Source organism: Euprymna scolopes, chromosome 20 (assembly GCF_053919585.1).
Source record: "Euprymna scolopes isolate OS-2025 chromosome 20, ASM5391958v1, whole genome shotgun sequence".
Classification (NCBI taxonomy): Eukaryota; Metazoa; Mollusca; class Cephalopoda; order Sepiida; family Sepiolidae; genus Euprymna; species Euprymna scolopes.
The window spans coordinates 112,875,515-112,894,693 of NC_136501.1; the positions used below are offsets into that span (position 1 = coordinate 112,875,515).

The following is a 19,179-nucleotide window of genomic DNA, read 5'->3' on the forward strand; positions in this document are numbered from 1 at the left end:
GAAAAAGAAAACATCATCACCAAATAGAAATACGTTCACCACTCAACTTACAACATTTGGTTTCCGGACAGGATTCATGTAAGTTCCGTTTTCAGTAATCGGTAGTTGACTGAGTGCATACAGGAAATCCCGGAGTTTTAAGTCGGAACTGTCATGGGCCTGGACGAATCTTTCAAAATTAAAACAATGGGCGCCAGTGTGGATAGCTGCTCAGAGGAAAACAAAAGAGAAAAACGTTTATTGGTAGCTTCTTGTTTTCGTAAATTATCGATTGTTTAATATACATAATAAAACTTTAGCCCCCCCTATTTTTATTATAATTGGTTTTAAGTTTTATTTCCGTTATAAATTTCATGGTGGTCCAATGCCGCTGACAAAAGTTTTTGCGACACACACACACACACACACACACACACACACACACACACACGCACACACACACACACACACACACACACAGAGAGAGTTGAGATTTAGATAATAGATTTCAAAAACGATTCTTCTACTAATTTTATTTATTACGGACTATTATCCTCATCTTTTCGTAGTTGTTTCACGACGTTTCGGTCAACTATTCCCCTAGTCTTCGTCAGGTGGTAAACACGACGGATAGAAACACTGAATCTCCTGACTGCATTCACTGCAATTACTGCCTTCCGTAGTTGTTGTTGTCGTCTCACCACGTTTTGGCCAAGTAAGTCTCTGGCCGGCTTTGGGTAGGATTGAAATCGCTATCTTGAGACAATTCTTGCCTAGAACTGTAGAGATTCAATGTCTCTATCAACTGCGCCACGGACCCCGAAGGGCTTCTCCTCTTCTCTCTCTCTCTCTTTTCCTCTGGCCTCAATAAAAATTAATAAATAATACTCATCTCAATGAATTTCAATTAAATATTATAAACGATTCTTCTATTCATTTATTTACTTGAATTGTGTAATGTATATAATTAAACGTTATTATGATTTTAAGTCTTATTTCTGATATAAATTTCGTGGTGGTCCAGTGCCGCTGACAAAAGTTTAAGCGAGACATACGAACACAGTAAGGGTGCTTGCATGGGAAATTTTTGTGGCAAGAGTTGCGCAATCTCCAACCTTTCCTGATTCAACATTGTTAAATACCAGTGGCAAGTGGAGATTAAGGATGACTGGAAACAATGCTGAAATAAGCGGAAAGCACATACTGCACCTACAATTCCCAAATGGTCACCCATTTGGCCTAGCCAGGCTCAATGTTGCTTAACTTCGGTGATCTGGTGAGAACTGGTGTCAACATGATTATGCCGTAATACATACATACATACATACACAGACAATTGAGATTTATATAATAGATTTCAAAAACGATTCTTCTCTTTGTTTATTTACTAGCAGGCTACCTGGTCATATAATACGCTTAAATATGATATTTTAATTTCTGCAGATTTCTATTGATTATTATATTGTACCCAATATATAGTAACGATTATAAATGTAAAGAAATAAATTAAATGTGTGCATGAAACACAATGTTTGACTGTTTTTGATATTGTGCTAGTGTATAGCTGTGTTTTCAATAACAAATGACAAATTCTTTCTTGATATAAAAACAGTCGCACTTTATTTTGATAATCGGCATGTGGCAGAGAGAAAGAGATATGGGGAGTGACATGTGGCATAGGACTGATGTACAATCGTCTCTGTCTCTCTGTGTGACTGACTGACCCGAAACCATTTGTTCTTATTATGATTGCATAACTGAATCCATTGTTCTTTTGTTGACTATTGACATTTTTGAATTGCGTCACAGGTCAGAAACTGGGTTGTTTTTTCCTATTGGCTCTTTTTCAGGAACTTGGCATCGTCTGAGAGTTTTGTTACTTCAATTCCCATTCTTGTTTATTCCGGCGTTGGCCAGTCCGATTATTTAACACCCTTCGTTACTTTCATAGGCACATCCTGTTATATGTTTGAACCCTGTGCCGTCCAAAAACGTGCATGACCCACGTGGCCTGAACATGCATGCTTCACACATGTCTGCAGGCAAGAATTCTTACTAACCTATTTTTCGACCTAACATTTTTTTTCAATATGTTTTTAATTTTCTATTGTTCGTTCTTCTAACTGACCTTATTTTAATTCCGTTTTCATAAAAGAATTGAACAATCAACATATCTAAACTATTTCATGTGAAAACTGAACAATCGAAATTCTACATTCCATTTCTGACCCTATTTCTGAACCTTGCTTACAAGGTTCGAATCTCGGTCTATCTAATCTCATTTTTACTCATCTAATGTTTTTCTTACACTTGCTTCCCTGATGGTACTGATATGCAGAAATTCAAATGTAACATAACCCAACATCTTGTTAATCTATTCTAGGCATGGTCTCAAATAGTAGCTTCTTACTTCTAAGTGGTGATATTCAACCTTGTTTGGAGTGAACGTGAGTAAAAAAAAAAAAAAAAAAGAAGAAGAAAATGTGTCTCTTGAAGGCATAGAAAATCAGCCTTTAAATTGGGAAACCTACAACAGGGTTAACCATCAAGCACTTATGCTGAAAGTTAGCAAAATGGTTAAAAACATCTCCATAGTCCGTATCATCGAATCCCTTTTAAAAATCACAGATTCTCTGTAGAGAGGAGGGGGGAGAGCAGGTGAAGGGCGCCGAACAACTGCTTCTGACAAGGTTTGGTTGTAGCCTTCATACTGTTCAACATATATACAAATGGCAAGCAAATATTCCGCAACAAGTTCAAGGTCTTATGTATGATATGAAAAGAAACTGGAATCTTAGGCAGATATCAATCATACCAGTTAGGTGCCACAGGGCTTATGAAGAAGAACCTGAAGTCTTACCTAACTAATATTCCTGGTGAACCAAGTGCAAAAAAGATCCAGACAATTGCACTTTAAGGGAACAGCGAGGATACTAAAAAGAGCTCTCGGTTGGTTTCAATAAAAAGCGGGGCAATGTTGGCAGCTGGTTTGGCTGCCCCACACCCAACGTTACAATCTTCAAAGAAAGAAAATTAAAAAAAAAAAACGACGTGTGCCTTGCAACTCAATCAAATTATTTCAAAGTCATCGAAGATCAAAATTACCAATCACTTTCTAAAGAATTTCGAAAAAAAAAAAAACTTTTATGTTATTTTTGTATCTATATTTCTTTTAGTTTGTCTGTTTCACTTTTTTCCAAAACTCTTGGGCAAATCTGGCTGAAATTGTGTATGGGCCTTTTTGATGATAAAGTACAGCAGACTAAGTATTATGGTATCCATTCGATACACAGTAAAGGTTTAATAAGAATTAATAGGGATTAGTATTTAATGAGTACGAATTCAACCGTTAATGTGGCATGAAGTACTCATTCGAAATCATAAGAGTTGCTTTCAATAAGTTTCGAGACGTTTTCGTAGAATTTTTAAAAATTGTTGTAGATATTTGAAAATTCACTATGTTATTGCTATACATCTTATGAGATGACTGACCAAGTTTTATGATTTCAGGTTCAAATGAACAGCAACAGCAGGAATCGGAATACACCCTACTAAAATTGCTGTCTGTATAAAATGTAATATTATGACGTTTAATATTTAATTTGAGACAATTTTATCAATTGCAAGAGTTGTTTGTGAATGATTTACAATCTCGCGTATTTCACCATTTTATTTTTATGATGAACTTTTTTTTTTTCGTGTTAAGTGTTTGATGTAATTTACAATCAACTGAACATCCTCGTTACCCAAACACCTGCGTTTTGAAATATAAAACTTCCCTTTCTTTAACTCTCGGATGATCTTAGATAATAAATACCTCATGGTCAAAAGACTCCTTTTTGGTAAGTGGACAATGTGATATTCAGCTTTTCTGTCTGCGGTTAGTGAAGCAGAAATCCTTCTATACGGAGACAATTTGTATTTTTATCTCAATCCAGAGTTCTCTTTATGGGGGAACTGGATTTTACCCACATTAAAAACCGAGTTTAGGCTTTACTTTGCCCGTATGTGCAGCTTTCTATAAAAACTGAGGGCTCGATATTCATCTTCTTCTTGACAACTTCAAATCCAATGTAAACAAATAGCTGGTTTAGGGAAGAAGCTATTAGAGTAGAAAGCTTTCTGGCATTTACGGATCTCAACAGTGAAGGGGTGTGATTCTGCTGCTAAGCGAGTTTGTCAGAGATATGTACGTTGCGAAGGCACAAGTGCAATGAATCCATGACAGTGCATTCCATTAAAATACTTGTGTAACAGGCACAGGGATGTAACATTGTAGTGATGGGACAGGGGTTGGAGCCTAGTTGACAAAGTGGGATATATTAGATTGGAGACCCTTTTTAGAACCCTATCCAAGAGGGAGAGACTAGTGGTAGGTGTACAAGCCCAAATGTGGCAACAATACTCCATGCATGGGCAAATGGTGGCCTTGAAGAGATACAGAATACTCTTAGGTGTGAGTAGTTTTCTAGCACGATAGAGGGAGTCCGCCTTCCTTGCAGCAGCCTTCACAATGTCCTGAATATATTTGTTCCAGTTCATATTTCCTGTGAATGTTAAGCCAAGGAGTTTGAAGGAAGAATTCTCAGGAAGGGAGTTATTTGTCATGGATATCAGTGATTGGAGAGACTTGTTGTAATTGTTAAAGGATATCCAGAATTCCAAGCATGCCATTAGTTAATTTAACTAGTAGGATAAAAATATTACCAGAACAGTAGCAGAAACTTGCCATGAAGCAAGCAGACAACAGTAGATATTGTTTTGAAAGAAACAGCTTACCTTGTATATAATAATGTTCTCCAACTGTTTTCATTTGTGAAGTAATCCATTTCGGCTTCCAGTTAATGTTATTTCATCAGGAGAGAAAATGGCCCGTTTCAGGGCCTTCCTCTTCTTAGTTTATTCTCTCATAGACTTATACATAATCATGTTTTTTTTTTTTTAAATTTCCGTGGGATAATAATAATATAGGTATTAGTAAAATTGTGCGACCTCTTCTCGTGTGTCTTTGTGTTTCTCGCCTCTGTGTGGTTTTATAATTTAATTGAACCAAACGAGGTTTCTTTAATTTTATAAGCGCTCAGATATCGTGAATAGCAACCGAAACATGAGTTAACTTGGTTTTAGTAATACTCTATGCCCTAGACAGAGCAGGTATGTGTAAACACAATGTCATCCAAAAATAAATAAATTGTCCCTTTTTTGCTGTTGCCTGGGAGCCATAATCCGTAGTGCTCAATATCATGCATAGAGCAAGTAATAACCCAAAAGTGGTTTTAGCAGTTTAGTTTAACAAGCACTTGACAGGAGCTATAATCCAAAGAGCTCAAGATGGGGGTGTATTTTTGTAATGCTCTGGAGGCCTCTTTAACTTTAATTTTAAATGTGTTCAGTATCCTAAACAGAGCGGGTGTGTTTACAAAGCGTATTCTGTGTTTCTTTAAAATGTTTATGTGATGAAACCATGATCCTAAGTGCTCAATATCCTGGATAGAGAAAGTAGTTGCACAAAAGTGCTTCTTATCCTGGATAAAACAGGTATGTTTAAAGGCCACGTTTCCCCAGGAAACCCAACATGAATAGGTTTTGTTAAACTATTTCACACAAGAAAAAACACTCGACGTTGCCCGGGATATGAAGTGGCATATAGTAATCAAAAAGTGCTCAATATCCTAAGTAGAGCATGTGTATTTAAATGCAACTTCATTTTTTTTATTTGCTTTTTTATGTGGCCCTGGGCGATGTCGGCTATCCCTGCTAGTTAATTAAATGAATGGTACGTATCTGTGCATACGGCAAAATAGCATTGACACACTGGTTCTGGTCAGATCACCGAAGTTAAGCAACGTTGAGCCTGGTTAGTACCAGATGGGTGACCATTTGGGAATTCTAGGCGCTGTATGTGATCTCTGCTTATCTTGGCATTTGTTTCCAGTCATACTGTACAGACACTTCACTTGCCACTGGTCAACTCCGGAGAGGTTTGGTTGGGGATTGCGCACTTCCTGTCACAAAAATTTCACACGCAGACACCCCTATGTGGGTATCTATAGTCTTTCAAAGACTGAAGGAGCCTAACCTATCTGTGCATATACATGTATATGCCAAGCTAAAACTTTAAAACTATAAAACAAACACTCACAAAGTTACGTTTTTTTTTAGATGAGGATTGGCTATTCATCTTATTTGAATTCATCGGACTACTGTTTTCATCTTGAGTGTCATTTTTACAGTGTTTTGATTGATGTAACCTCCGACCTTCTTCATCTTGTTAAACTCGACAAATTCTCAAGTTCGACAGAAACATTCCCGAGTTTGGCAAGATACATCTGAAGAAGGTCAAAGGTTATATCGACTGAAACATTATGAAAATGACACTCAAGATGAAAAAAGTAGTTCGATGAATCCAAATAATACAAACTTACAAAGTTGGTACTTTTTTTATCAGCGTTGTCCTGGATGAATATCATCTATAATTTAGAAAAAAAACAAAAACTGGTGCAGATTTTGTTGGGGGTGTGTTTGTTTTTTTTTTTTTAACAACTACCTAAAGAAGTATCTGATTTTTTTTTTCATGAGGAATTTTACACTAGGAGTATTTCTGTTTTTTTTTGTTTTGTTTTACTTCAGTTTGTTAGGGTTTTTTTTGTTTTTTTTTTACATAGGCATCACCACATTATCAAGGCCAAGAGGATAAGGGTTAAAGAGTGTACAGTAGAAGTTGGACAATATAATAATCATTAGTAATGAAAATTTGGTAAATTTGATAACTTATATGGAACGGCTCATCAAGAACTTATTTACGTTAGACTTGAACACAACCATATTGTAGTCAGCCGGAAAGCAGGAAAACGGAAGACAATTCCACAGGCGTGCAGTTCTTAGAAAGAAGCTTTGTTCATGGAATCTACGTTTAGGTTTAGGCACAGATAAAGAGTGGAGAAAATTATTGATAGTGATTTCAGCTAGACGAGTGTTTCTTGTGAAAGTTTGGCGAGGGGGGGGGGCATAGGTTGAAGCTCAGTCGAACACTTTCCATGAAAATAACGATACATCAGAGACAAACTCGCAACATCTCTTCTGTGAGATAGAGGTTGCAAGGAAGAGAAAAGGACATCTCCTACGAGGCTACGAAGTCTATTTTGAACTCTATCAAGGCAGGACAAGTCCTTTCTAGCAGCTCCTGCCCAGATGTGGCAACAGTATTCCATCCTTGGTAAGTCACCATTTCGGCAGGTCCTCCTCTTGAGGAGTCATCGAAATTAATAAGAAGACGGAAGTGTTGGAACAGTCTAGAAACAGACCTGGGGATAATAATAACAAAGAAATAAGGCATTTCAAGGAGCGAAATGGTTTTTATATACGTTTCAGTATCCAAGGTTGCAGTAAGCCTGTAAATTGTATCGGGTCATAGAAAGTTCAGGATTTTTCATTTTGTTTGATGACTCTGGAACAGCTTGTCTTTCTGTCTTGGTTTCAGCCGTCTTCCACCTCGAATATTTTATGTCTACCCTTCTTACCCTCCAGAACTGTCCTCTGTCCTGATTGGCTAAAACTTCTGGTCACATAGAGAGAAAAGAAGGAAGGAAGGAAAAGGGAAGGATAGAGAGAAAGAGAAATGGTGAGAGTATACTGTAATAGTAGTAGTAGTAGTAGTAGTAGTAGTCTTGGCTTCACTACATTCTCAAAAAGCAAGGGGTTCTCCTACTGGAACTAACATTATTCCAGTAAAGTTCTTTTTTACATCTCAAACATTAAGTTAGTAAAGAAGTTAAGAACACAATTTTTCTCTTTGCAATTGACCATTTAAATATGTTATAGCATATCTTTCTTGTAGTCTTTTGGTATTACTAGATTGCAAAACAAGAATTTATCTAGTCTGGTGAGATATCTTTTTAACATTCTAACCATCGCTTGTATGTATGTAGATCTAGGAAGAGGAATGGGTGAAGGAGAGAAAGGAAGGGGAAACGAGGAAGGAGGAGAGAAGAAAGATAGAAGTTTTAATGGGTATATGTTACATGGCAAAATTAAGACGATGACTCCTTTATTTTGTCCTTTAATCCTCATATTCCATCAGCGATTGCAAAACAAGAATTTATTTAGTCTGGTGGAGTATCCAGCTTCGTTGTGTTACTTGAGGTAACATCACTTGGAGAAGGTGCACCATTCCTTGTAAAAGCCAGTGTGGATTAGTCATAGCGAGGAGGTCTTATTTGGACGCTGAATACTTTGTGATTTTTAATATTTAGTCAGGGTTTATTTGCAATGAAAAGTACCGACGTGCCTGGTTCTCGTGACAAACCCCTGTAAAAAGAGACCTTAGACATTCTATTAGGTATTCAAGTTCTCTTCAATAGGCATTCAATTTTCTCCATACCACATGGTGTCACATTTCTCGATATGGGAGGGGGAAATAAATACTTTGTTTTTTTTTTTTTCAATTTTCTTCTAGTCTTTTTCAGCTGGTGATGCTCCGTCCTGCTGGATACCAGACATTTACCTGCTATCTCATATATTCCAACCGAGATATCTTTTTAACATTCTAACCATCGCTTGTATGTATGTAGATCTAGGAAGAGGAATGAGTGAAGGAGAGAAAGGAAGGGGAAACGAGTAAGGAGGAGAGAAGAAAGATAGAAGTTTAAATGGGTATATGTTACATGGCAAAATTAAGACGATGACTCCTTTATTTTGTCCTTTAATCCTCATATTCCATCAGCGATGCTTCTGACAAAGAGGGAAGAATTGCTGTTTTCTGGGTCAGAATTTATTATATCCAACCCTTATTGTTGGCAAGTAGTATTTTTTTTTGATCCTCCCTTACATCAAGTGGCTTCATACCTTGTCTAGAGTAATTCCCATAAAAACTTATTGGCCTTTCTCCTTCATTTGCTGAAACATTCCCGAGTTTGACAAGATACACCTGAAGAAGGTAAAAAACTGAAACGTTATGAAAATGACGCTCAAGATGAAAACAGCAGTTCGATGAATCCAAATATTACAAACTCACAAAACGAGTAAGGAGGAGAGAAGAAAAAGATGGCGAGAAAGAAGTTTTAATGGGTATATGTTACATGTTTGTCCCGGACAACATCGGGTAGCCTTGCTAGTCTATAAAAAAAAAACGTTAGCAATATAGTAGTGCTCATCATTCGACTGGGCAAAATTAAGAGGATGACTCCTTTATTTTGTCCTTTAATTCTCATATTCCATCAGAGATGTTTCTGACAAAGAGGGAAGAATTGCTGTTTTCTAGGTCATTGTTGGCAAGTAGAATTTTTTTTTTTAGATCCTACCTTACATCAAATGGCTTTATGCCTTGTCTGGAGCAATTCATATAAAACACTTATTGGCCTTCTCCTTCATTTGCTGGAAGGAGCGAAATAAATACTTTGTCTTTTTTTTCAATTTTTTTATTAGTCTATTTCAGTTGGTGCTGAGTTGGTAAAACAGTTGGGGACATAATTTTCCTCTCTTCAATTGACCATTTAAATATGTTGTATCTTTCTTATGGCTTCTTGGTTTTACTTTTTCTCTCACTTGTTTTATTGTCAAAGTTCTCAGAAATCAAGGGGCCCACATATCTGGGTCTAACGCTTGAACTCTATATGAGACACATATTTTTTTTTTTTTTTACATGGGGGTCACGACTTATCAAGGCCCGAAGGCCACTCAAGGATAAGGGTTATTGCGTGTACAGTAATCAATGAGATAGTATTGTAGTAATCATTAGTATTAGGGGTTTTGATAGTGTCTTACTTAAGGGGGCGATTTGTCAGGAGTTTGTTTATATTGGACTTGAAGACGTCCAAGTTGTAGTCAGGTGGGATACAGGCAAGCGGCAGAGAGTTCCACTGCCGTGCAGTTCTAAGAAAGAAGCTTTGCTCATGGAATCTACGTTTGGATTTAGGCACAGATAGAGTAGGGAAAATTATTTACAGTAGTTTCAGCCAGACGGGTGTTTCTCGTGAACAATTGGCGAGGGGGGACGAGGGATTGGAGCTCAGACGCCCACCTGCCATGGAAATAACAATAAAACAAAGACAGGCTCGCAACGTCTCTACTGTGGGAGAGAGGTTGCAGGGAAGAGAAAAGGGCATCCCTCACTAAAGCACAAAGTCTATTTTGTACTTTGTCAAGGCAGGATAGGCTGTTTTTAGCAGCTCCTGCCCAGATGTGGCAGCAGTACTCCATCCTTGCACGTACTTGGCTTTTATACAGATAGAGAATTGCATCTTCTGGAGCGGTAGAAGGATCCAACCATTTTCCAAGCGTCCCTGGCAACAGATTTGATGTACGTGTTCCATTTCAGATCAGGAGTAAAGGTCAAACCCAGAAGCTTGTCAAAACATGGAGTCCCCCCAAGACGAGAGCCATTCATTTCAATTGATGCCAGATGGGGATCAGAGCGTTGATGATGTAAAGATAGAAGCTTGGTTTTGGATGAATTAAAAGTAACCAGCCACCTCTTCCCCCATTGTACCACGCGCTCAAGATCAGAGGAGAGAGAATCAGAGAGAACTTTGTCATTTACGGCCTTTGATGTGTTGCCGTAGATGGTCGTGTCATTGGCATAGATGTCAACGAATGATTTAAGCATGTGTTTTGGGAGATCATTGATGTAGATCAGGATATGTTATTAATACCTTTCAAACACTGAGTAAAGAAGTTGAGAACATAATTTCTCTTTCCTGAATCGACCATTTTAATATATTATAATTGGTAATGGGAATCGGAATTGGGAATCAGAAAATTGGAAGATTTGGGGGTATCGGAATCAAAAGAATGGATGCCTATTTTCCGATGCCAAAAACGATTCTTTTGTCTTTTTTTATTTGATTTTGTTTAAAGAAAAATCTTCCATTGCTGGTGATAATGATAAAATAATAAATATTTATTGATTTTAAAATAAAAGTAAAGCTAAAATCGATAGATGATCCTCCACAAGTGTATTCTGACGTTTCGGAAAACATCTACATTTTTAACGTGTGTTTTTACGAAAATCAGGGAAAATAACAATCTTATAGTTAAATAACTAGAGAATTATAAAAAATCAGAATCAGTAATTATATTGGAATCGGGAATTTAGCACGGCATTGGTAATTGTATCGGAATCGGGAAAAATATTGTAATCGTCCCATCACTAGTTATAATATATATTTCTTGTGATTTCTTGGTCAAACTGGATTCCAGGAAAATAATTCTTCACATCTGGTGGCGTATCCAGCTCCGTGCTTTTATGTGATGTAACGTTTCTTGGAGAAGGTGCACAATTCCTTGTAAAAGTCAGTGTGGGTTATCCATATCAAGATCTTATTTGGACTGCGAATACTTATGTGATTTGGAATATTTAGCCAGAGGAAAAGTATCCTTGTGCCAGGTCGTCCTGATAAACACTTGTACAGAGAATAGTGTCTTTTTTTTTTTTTTTTTTACACAGGCATCACCATATTATCAAGGCCAAGAGGCCACTCAAGGATAAGGGTTATTGTGTGTACAGTAGAAATTGGACAATATAGTAATCATTAGTAATGAAAATTCGGTAAATTTGATAACTTATATGGAACGGCTCATCAAGAACTTATTTACGTTAGACTTGAACACAACCATATTGTAGTCAGCCAGAAAGCAGGAAAGCGGGAGACAATTCCACAGGCGTGCAGTTCTAAGAAAGAATCTTTGTTCATGGAATCTACGTTTAGGTTTAGGCACAGATAAAGAGTGGGGGGAATTATTGATAGTGTTTTCAGCTAGACGAGTGTTTCTTGTGAAAGTTTGGCGAGGGGGGACCATAGACTGAAGCTCAGTCGAACACTTTCCATGAAAATAACGATACATCAGAGACAAACTCGCAACATCTAGTAAGCATTCAATTTCTCTCCTGTAGGCATTCAAGTTTCTCTCTGTTTTTCTCTTTGTTTTCATTTTCCTCCAGTCGATATTCTCCGAAATCAAGGGGCACCCTTCCTGGGACTAACACTTAAACTCTATATGAGATTCATAGATATTCGAATGTTCCATCAAAATTCTTTATCTTTCAAACATCGAATTTGTAAAGAAGTTCAGAAGACAATTTTCCTCTCTCCAATCGACCAATTTAATATATTATTATATCTCTTTACTTTTTTCTCCTAGTCTTACTGGATTCCAGGTCAAAAATTCGTCTAGTCTGGTGGAGTATCCAACTCCATGCTGCTACCTGAGGTAACATTACTTGGCCTGCTAGTATATCTATAAAAGTGAGAATATGTGTATGTGAAAACACTTCTCAACCTATATACTCAACGAATTTTTTATCTATAAACTTGAAATTTGGTATATAGGATGATCAGACATAAGGAAAACTTTTTAATCGGTTTTCATACAGAAAAATAGCTGCTAAAAGGTCAAAATTTAAAAATTGGTACTGGGGGGGTCACATGATTTTTATCTGTTAGTCAACAGTTTCACAACTGATTTTTTATGTTAAGTATAAGTAGGTTTGAAAACACTTTTTATAAATCGTGGCAAGCTGGTCTAATAGCTATCGTACTTGACTCACTGTCTTTATGCACATGTCTCAGTTTCTTTCCGTTTTTTATTTCATTTTTTAAAAGGAATTTAATATTACGTTTAATATCTGCATATTTCTATTTATTATAAATAAGAATTCTGCATTAATTAAAATATAATATTTATGCGTATTTTACGACCGGACAATGCTGGGTTACCTGCTAGTGTATTAATAATTCTGTTTATATGAAATGTAATATTATGCCATTGCTTCGTATTTAATTGAGACAATTTTGAAACTTTTTAAAATTTATTTTTAATTGCACAATTTCATTTTCTAATTAAATGCAAGCCATTATAAATGCACAAGCAGTAAGGCCAGGCATATAAAATCAACAGTATGCCCTTTGATATGATAGGGCCGCGTTCGAAATGAATATTTCTGTTTAAAGCACAACTGAATGATAATTCTTGACTTTTGCATTTAAAACCTTAATCTAAATCATATATAAAATAATTTTATAAAATCAACAGTAAGTTCTCTACAGTGCAATGTAAGCAATGTATTTTGAACTAAGTCACCATGGGGAAGCATGCAAAGCGTCCTCCCGGTGCACCGCGATGGGTCCCCAACTAGAGCAGGCAGTCAATGGATTTGATTGAAAAATGGTGATTTTCACAAAATATGGGAATGTGAAATATTCGTTGATCATCATTCAATCCCGGGCAACGTCAGGTCTTCCTGCTAGTGTATTAATATTTCTGTTTGTATAAAATGTGATATTATGACGTTGCTTAATATTTATTTTGAGATAATTTTGAAATTTGCTTTTATTGCCAATTGCAAGAGTTGTTAGTGAATGATTTACAATCTCGAGTAGTTCACCATTTTATTTTTATGATGAACTTTTTTTTTTCGTGTTAAGTGTTTGACGTAATTTACAATCAACTGAACATCCTCGTTACCCAAACACCTGCGTTTTGAAATATAAAACTTCCCTTTCTTTAACTCTCGGATAATCTCAAATAATAACTCATGGTCGAAAGACTCTTTTTCACTAAGTGCAAAGTGTGAAATTCAGCTTTTCTGTCTGCGGTCAGTGAAGCAGAAATCCTTCTATACTGAGACAATTTGTATTTTTTATCTCAATCCAGAGTTATCCTTTTGGGGGAGTTGGATTTTACCCACATTAAAAACTGAATTTATCTATTACCTTGCCCATATGAGAGAGAAAACGAGTTCTCTGTTTACAACTTTCTATAAAAACTAAAAGTTAGATATTTATCGTCTTATTGTCAACTTCCTATAAAAAAAACTATTTATTGAAAGACTGTCTCTGCTATAAGCTCCTATAAAAATTAAATGCTGAGGACTTTCTTCTCTTAGCCAGTGAAGGAGAAATCTGTCTATACCGAGGATATTTTTATTTTTGTCTCACTCTATATTGCCTCTATTAGTAAATAGGCACTTCTGCATGACGGTGACATGAGGCGAATGTTTGTATTTTAGTTTCAAGAATCGCCGACAGATATCTATATCAGGGGGTCGATAACTCTTCTTTTTCTAAGTTCGTGCAAACTAAAATGATATTTTGATATATTTTCATACAATCTTTCTGTATATAAAAAAAAAAAAAATAAAACCTCTATTAATGTTTCATGTTTTTTAAAATCATATTTTGCTAAATTTTCATTCAACCTTACGGGGGGCAAAAGCAAAAAATTCTAAAAACAATCTATAAATATTTCACGTTTTTATCAAATTTATTACTTCATTTTCAGTTATGAATCACGCATTGAAAAAAGAATTATATTAATACATTAAAATTATATTTAAATACATTTTTTTATTCAATGAATGTTTCGATTTTCATATATTTTTGTGTTATTTATTTCGTTATATATTTTTTTGCGTTATGGTAAACACCTGTTTGTATTTGAGGTTCGCATCATGGCCGCTAGATGTCAGTTCTCTTTCGAAGAACAGGGGTCGATAACTCGTCTCTGTTGCTAATATGTACCTGTCATACAGAAGTGCCGCAACTTTTTCTGATTGAAACTATAAAAAACTTTACTTAAGAATTAAGTAACTTCTTATAATAACTTCCTATAATTAATAGACTATCGCTTCTTCTGTAGCTACATCTTATAACTAGTCATGCAAAAGACAGTCTCTCTGCCAAGAACTTCCTATAATAATTTCCGATCAAAACACTCTATAAAATATAAGGATTACTGAAAGGAAAACTATCTTTTTCATAGCAATTTCCTATAATCACTACTTATGAAAAGACTGTGTTTTTGTTAGAAAGCTCCTATATCTTCTGATCGAAACACTATTAACAACTTCCTATAATAACTACCTATAAGCGGTTCTTTGAAAGAAAATTTTGATAATAACATCTGCGCGAGCCTTTTCTAGTCTCACACAAAAACATGCGTTCACATCTCAAGCCATATTTCTTGTCATATACATACGCGCGCACATCCACACACGTACATATATTCATGTTCGTGTATATACACTCACATTCATGTGTATACACACACACACACGCTAACGCACACGCACATACTCACATACATGCACACGTACGTACACATGGACAACGTCACTTCCCCTTTGAAGGAAATCCATACATGCGCAAAAGACCACCAGAAACAACTATAAAAGCAAGAGCAATAAGCAGCTTCTTTCTTTTCGGACCAGCTTCTGAGCTGAACGGTTTAACGAACCAGCTGCCTCCCAAAAGGGAGGCACGCGCCATGCACGTCACATCCTCTGCTACCATGTGGGGGAAAAAAGCTAACAAGCAGTACGTACACCTTATACGCTTTCTCTCTCCATGAACTGGATTGACATTCTCACTCTTTCTCTCTATATATATACAACTTGTCCCTGAGAATATCTTCACGTAGCTGACTGCTAACATGACGCACAGCTTTACTGATGTCAACCCTCTATCCTTTGTCTTTGTCTACACGCTGGACTATCATTCCCATTTCCACTACATTACTCACTTCTCTTCCCACGCGTGAACAAGCGATAGTGACCCGAACGTGAGCTGAACACACATTTTCTTTTCTTTCTACACCACCAGTCCCTGCAACAAATGATGGTTACACCCGCGCGGACATGAACATGTGTTATATCTAAAACATTCATTCTTTCAACAGTAAATAAACGACACGTTTATTTTATCCAGCAATTGAGTTTTTGTTTCCTTCATTCCATTCGTTTCATTATTTTCTTTTGTAACGGGATTAGGATTTATATATCCTAATCCTCTACACATCTGATTGAAAAAGAAAATGTGTGTTAGAAACTTCCTATAACATTATTGCACGTTCTTTTTTTAAAAATTACATATTGATAGACTCATACTTCCTATAGTAACATGGAAACATTCTCTGTCAACAACTTTCTATAATAACAATTTTTAAAAAGACTAATTTTTTAAAAACTTCCTATAATAATTGCTCATGAAATACTGTCTCTCGGTTAGAAAGTTCTTATAACATCTTCTATTCAAAGCATTTTTTTTTAGCGATTTCCTATAATAACTACTCATAAAAAAAACTGCCTCCTAATAATATTTTTTATAAAGACTATATTTTTTAAAAACTTCCTATAATGAAGACTCATGAAATACTGTCTCTCTGCAAGAAAGTTCTTATAACATCTTCTGCTCAAAGCGCTCTATTAGCGATTTCCTATAATAACTACTTATGAAATAACTGCCTCTTTGATAGAACTTCCTATAATAATAACAACTTATCAATAGACTGTTAAAAAATTCATATCAGAGTCACTGATATTGATTTGACAAGAAATTTCTATAAATCAAAATCCTTCATCGATTTTTTATGATTCTAGCAAAATAATTATAGACTAGCAGGAAATTCAACAGAATGAGAATCAATTATCTCTACAATTATATAAATGCAAGTTTGTCTGTGTTTGTGTGAGTTCGTTTCTTATAGACTCTGAAATGGCTGAACAGATTTTCTTTAAAATTTACAGAACTTTAGTGAATAAGTATGGGAGTGATCTTAGTTAAGTTTTGTTTCAGAATACCCCCGATAATTACCGATAATCGAAACCGGTAATTTAATTTATCTATCATCAGTAAAGCCATTTTTCCATGTCGTCTCTTAGCAACAATGATAGAACAACGGGCCGTATAAATTCTACTGTGGGTAAGTTGATAGCGTGTTTTTTTTTTTGCTTTTTTTTTTTTGCATGATGTTGTCTGTAGGTTCAAACTCCGCACATAAATTTCCTAATTTTTTTCCATTACCACAAAGAATTTTATAAGACTTGAAAATTTAGTTTTTTTTTTTTTTTTAATGACATGGTTTATATGTTCAAACCCTGCACGTAAATTTCTTAATGCTTTTTTGTTAACTGTAAAGAATTTTATATAAAATAATTTTATAAAAGAAACAGTAGGTTCTCTAAAATGAGATGTAGAATAACATATATTTTGGACTAAGTTACTGCACGGAGGCATATGAAGCTTCCACCTGAGTGAATTCACGAATTTTGAAGACAATAAAAATATGGGATTGTGAAATACTCGTTAATCATCATTCAATCCTGGACAACGTTGGGTCTCCCTGCTAGTGTTTTCATAAAGCTTATACTTTTCTAGATAGCACAAAAAAAATTAGATTTTTTGGACAGAAAAAACCCCAAAAAACAATAACATGCAACAAATATAAGTTTACTAACATTTCTATGAAAATGATGTCCACTGTATCTTGAATATAAAACTGACCAAAATGAGATGAATTAATAAGTTTTACCAGTATTTTAATGGAATGTGTTCCGATGAACTCAGTGCACTTGTGCTCTTTCGACGTACATAGCCCCGAAAAACCAGACAAGCAGCAAAATCTCACCCCTTCAATGTACAGTTCCTTAGATGCCGGAAAGACCTCTACTCTACAGAAGAGATGTTGCGAGCCTATCCTTGTTTTATCGTTATTTCCATGGCAGGTGCTCGTCTGAACTCCAATCTCTGGTCTCCTCTCGCCAATCCTTCACGAAAAACACCCGTCTAGCTGAAACCACTGTCAATAATTTTCCCCACTCTTTATCTGTGCCTAAATCAAAATGTAGAGTCCATGAACAAAGCTTCTTTCTTAGAACTGCACGCCTGTGGAACTGTTCCGTCTGCCTGCTTCCCACATGACTACAACTTGGATGTCTTCAAGTCCAACATTAACAAATTCTTAATGGACTGCCCTCTTAAGTAAATACTTCATTAAATCTCCATACTAACGTACTGTACTTGCAATAACCCTTATCCCTGAGTGGCTTCCGAGCCTTGATAAGTGGTGACCACCGTGTAAAAAAAAAAAAAGAAAAAAAGTTTCTTCCCTCAGACTGTTAGACATCGTACTTCTCTCCCTGTTACCTGCTCCCCTGGCTGTACTGACATGCAGAAGTTTAAATGTAATGTAAACCAACAGATACTACCACACATGGTTCCAAATAGTAGGCCCTTACGCTCAAGTGGCAATATGCTTTGTTTGGAGAGGACATGACTAAAACAGAAATTACTAATGCATACTCAGAAAGTAATATTGTGCTTCATAGTTCAATACAAATAATAAAATCACATTGTAAGAGATCATCTTTTATTTACTTCTTCAGTCCAGCACCTCTTGGCAGATGATGTTCTTTCTTTTTTTTTGCTCTGTTTCTTTTGAATGTTCCCTTTTTTACATAACGTTTCATTGCTTCCTTCTTTGAAGAAATTATTACAAGTTCCTTTCTCATACTATCACAACAATGATCATGTTTACATTAATAGGATAGTGTGTGTGTTATTTATTTTGTGTGTCACGCTTATATCCGAGTGACTGTCGTTAAATTGTTACTAGCCTGGGTGCCCGGTGTTGCCCGGCGTTGGCCGGGTATTTGGAGGTATAAAAAAAAAAAAAATGTAGTGGTAGGCAAGCAGGCTTGAACCGGTGACGCAAAGGTGGAAAAAGAAAGTGAAAGAAAACCTGACGCCTTACTGCTATTCCATGACGTGACCGGAAGTGTAAAGCGTTCAAATTGAGGTTTTCTTTCACTTTTTTTCTGCCTTCACATCCCGGGTTCGAGCCTGCCTACCTACTACCACTTTTTTTTTTTTTACACTTACAAACACCCGGGCAACGTCGGACACCCAGGCTAGTCGGCTATAAATGAAGCTGAAACCAAAACTTATGAAGTTAAAATTATTTATCACAAAAAATGAAAGGTCATAACAATTAAACGACAGTCACCCGGAAGAAAAAAAATGTAAGCGTGACACACAAAATAACACGCTATCGTATTAATATATAGATAAGATAAGAAGATAAGATATATTATATTGGCTAAAATATAAAATAGTGATAAAAAAAAAGCAGATGCTTTGAGTGCCTTCAGCTATGATCGAAACCGAAACTAAAGATTATGAAGAATTTTTGCATTAATATTTATAACAAAAAGTAGGTGGTTATAACAATATTTAGGCACAAACGCCATCGTATTAATATATAGAAGCTTAAAGTTCTCTCTCTCTCTCTCTCTCTCTCTCTCTCTCTCCCTCTCACACACACACACACACACATAGATGAATGTAAGTACACACACACACACACACACACAAATGAAAATGTAGTAGTAGTAGCAGTAATAGTTTAATTAAGGAAGTACCTAGCATA

At 35.9% G+C, this 19,179-nt stretch overlaps 1 protein-coding gene and 1 pseudogene across 4 annotated transcripts in view; one reads left to right on the top strand and one right to left on the bottom strand.

Moving 5' to 3' along the window:
* Positions 1-19,179, bottom strand: part of LOC145241571 (NADPH oxidase 2-like) — a 247,736-nt gene that overhangs the window by 56,012 nt on the left and 172,545 nt on the right. For all 4 annotated transcript variants that reach the window (XM_080104643.1, XM_080104644.1, XM_080104648.1 and 1 more), the window contains one exon: positions 52-206. In XM_080104643.1, coding sequence (XP_079960769.1) covers positions 52-206 — 155 coding nt within the window. The remainder of the gene's footprint in view (positions 1-51; positions 207-19,179) is intronic.
* Positions 5,768-5,884, top strand: LOC145241725 (5S ribosomal RNA; annotated as a pseudogene).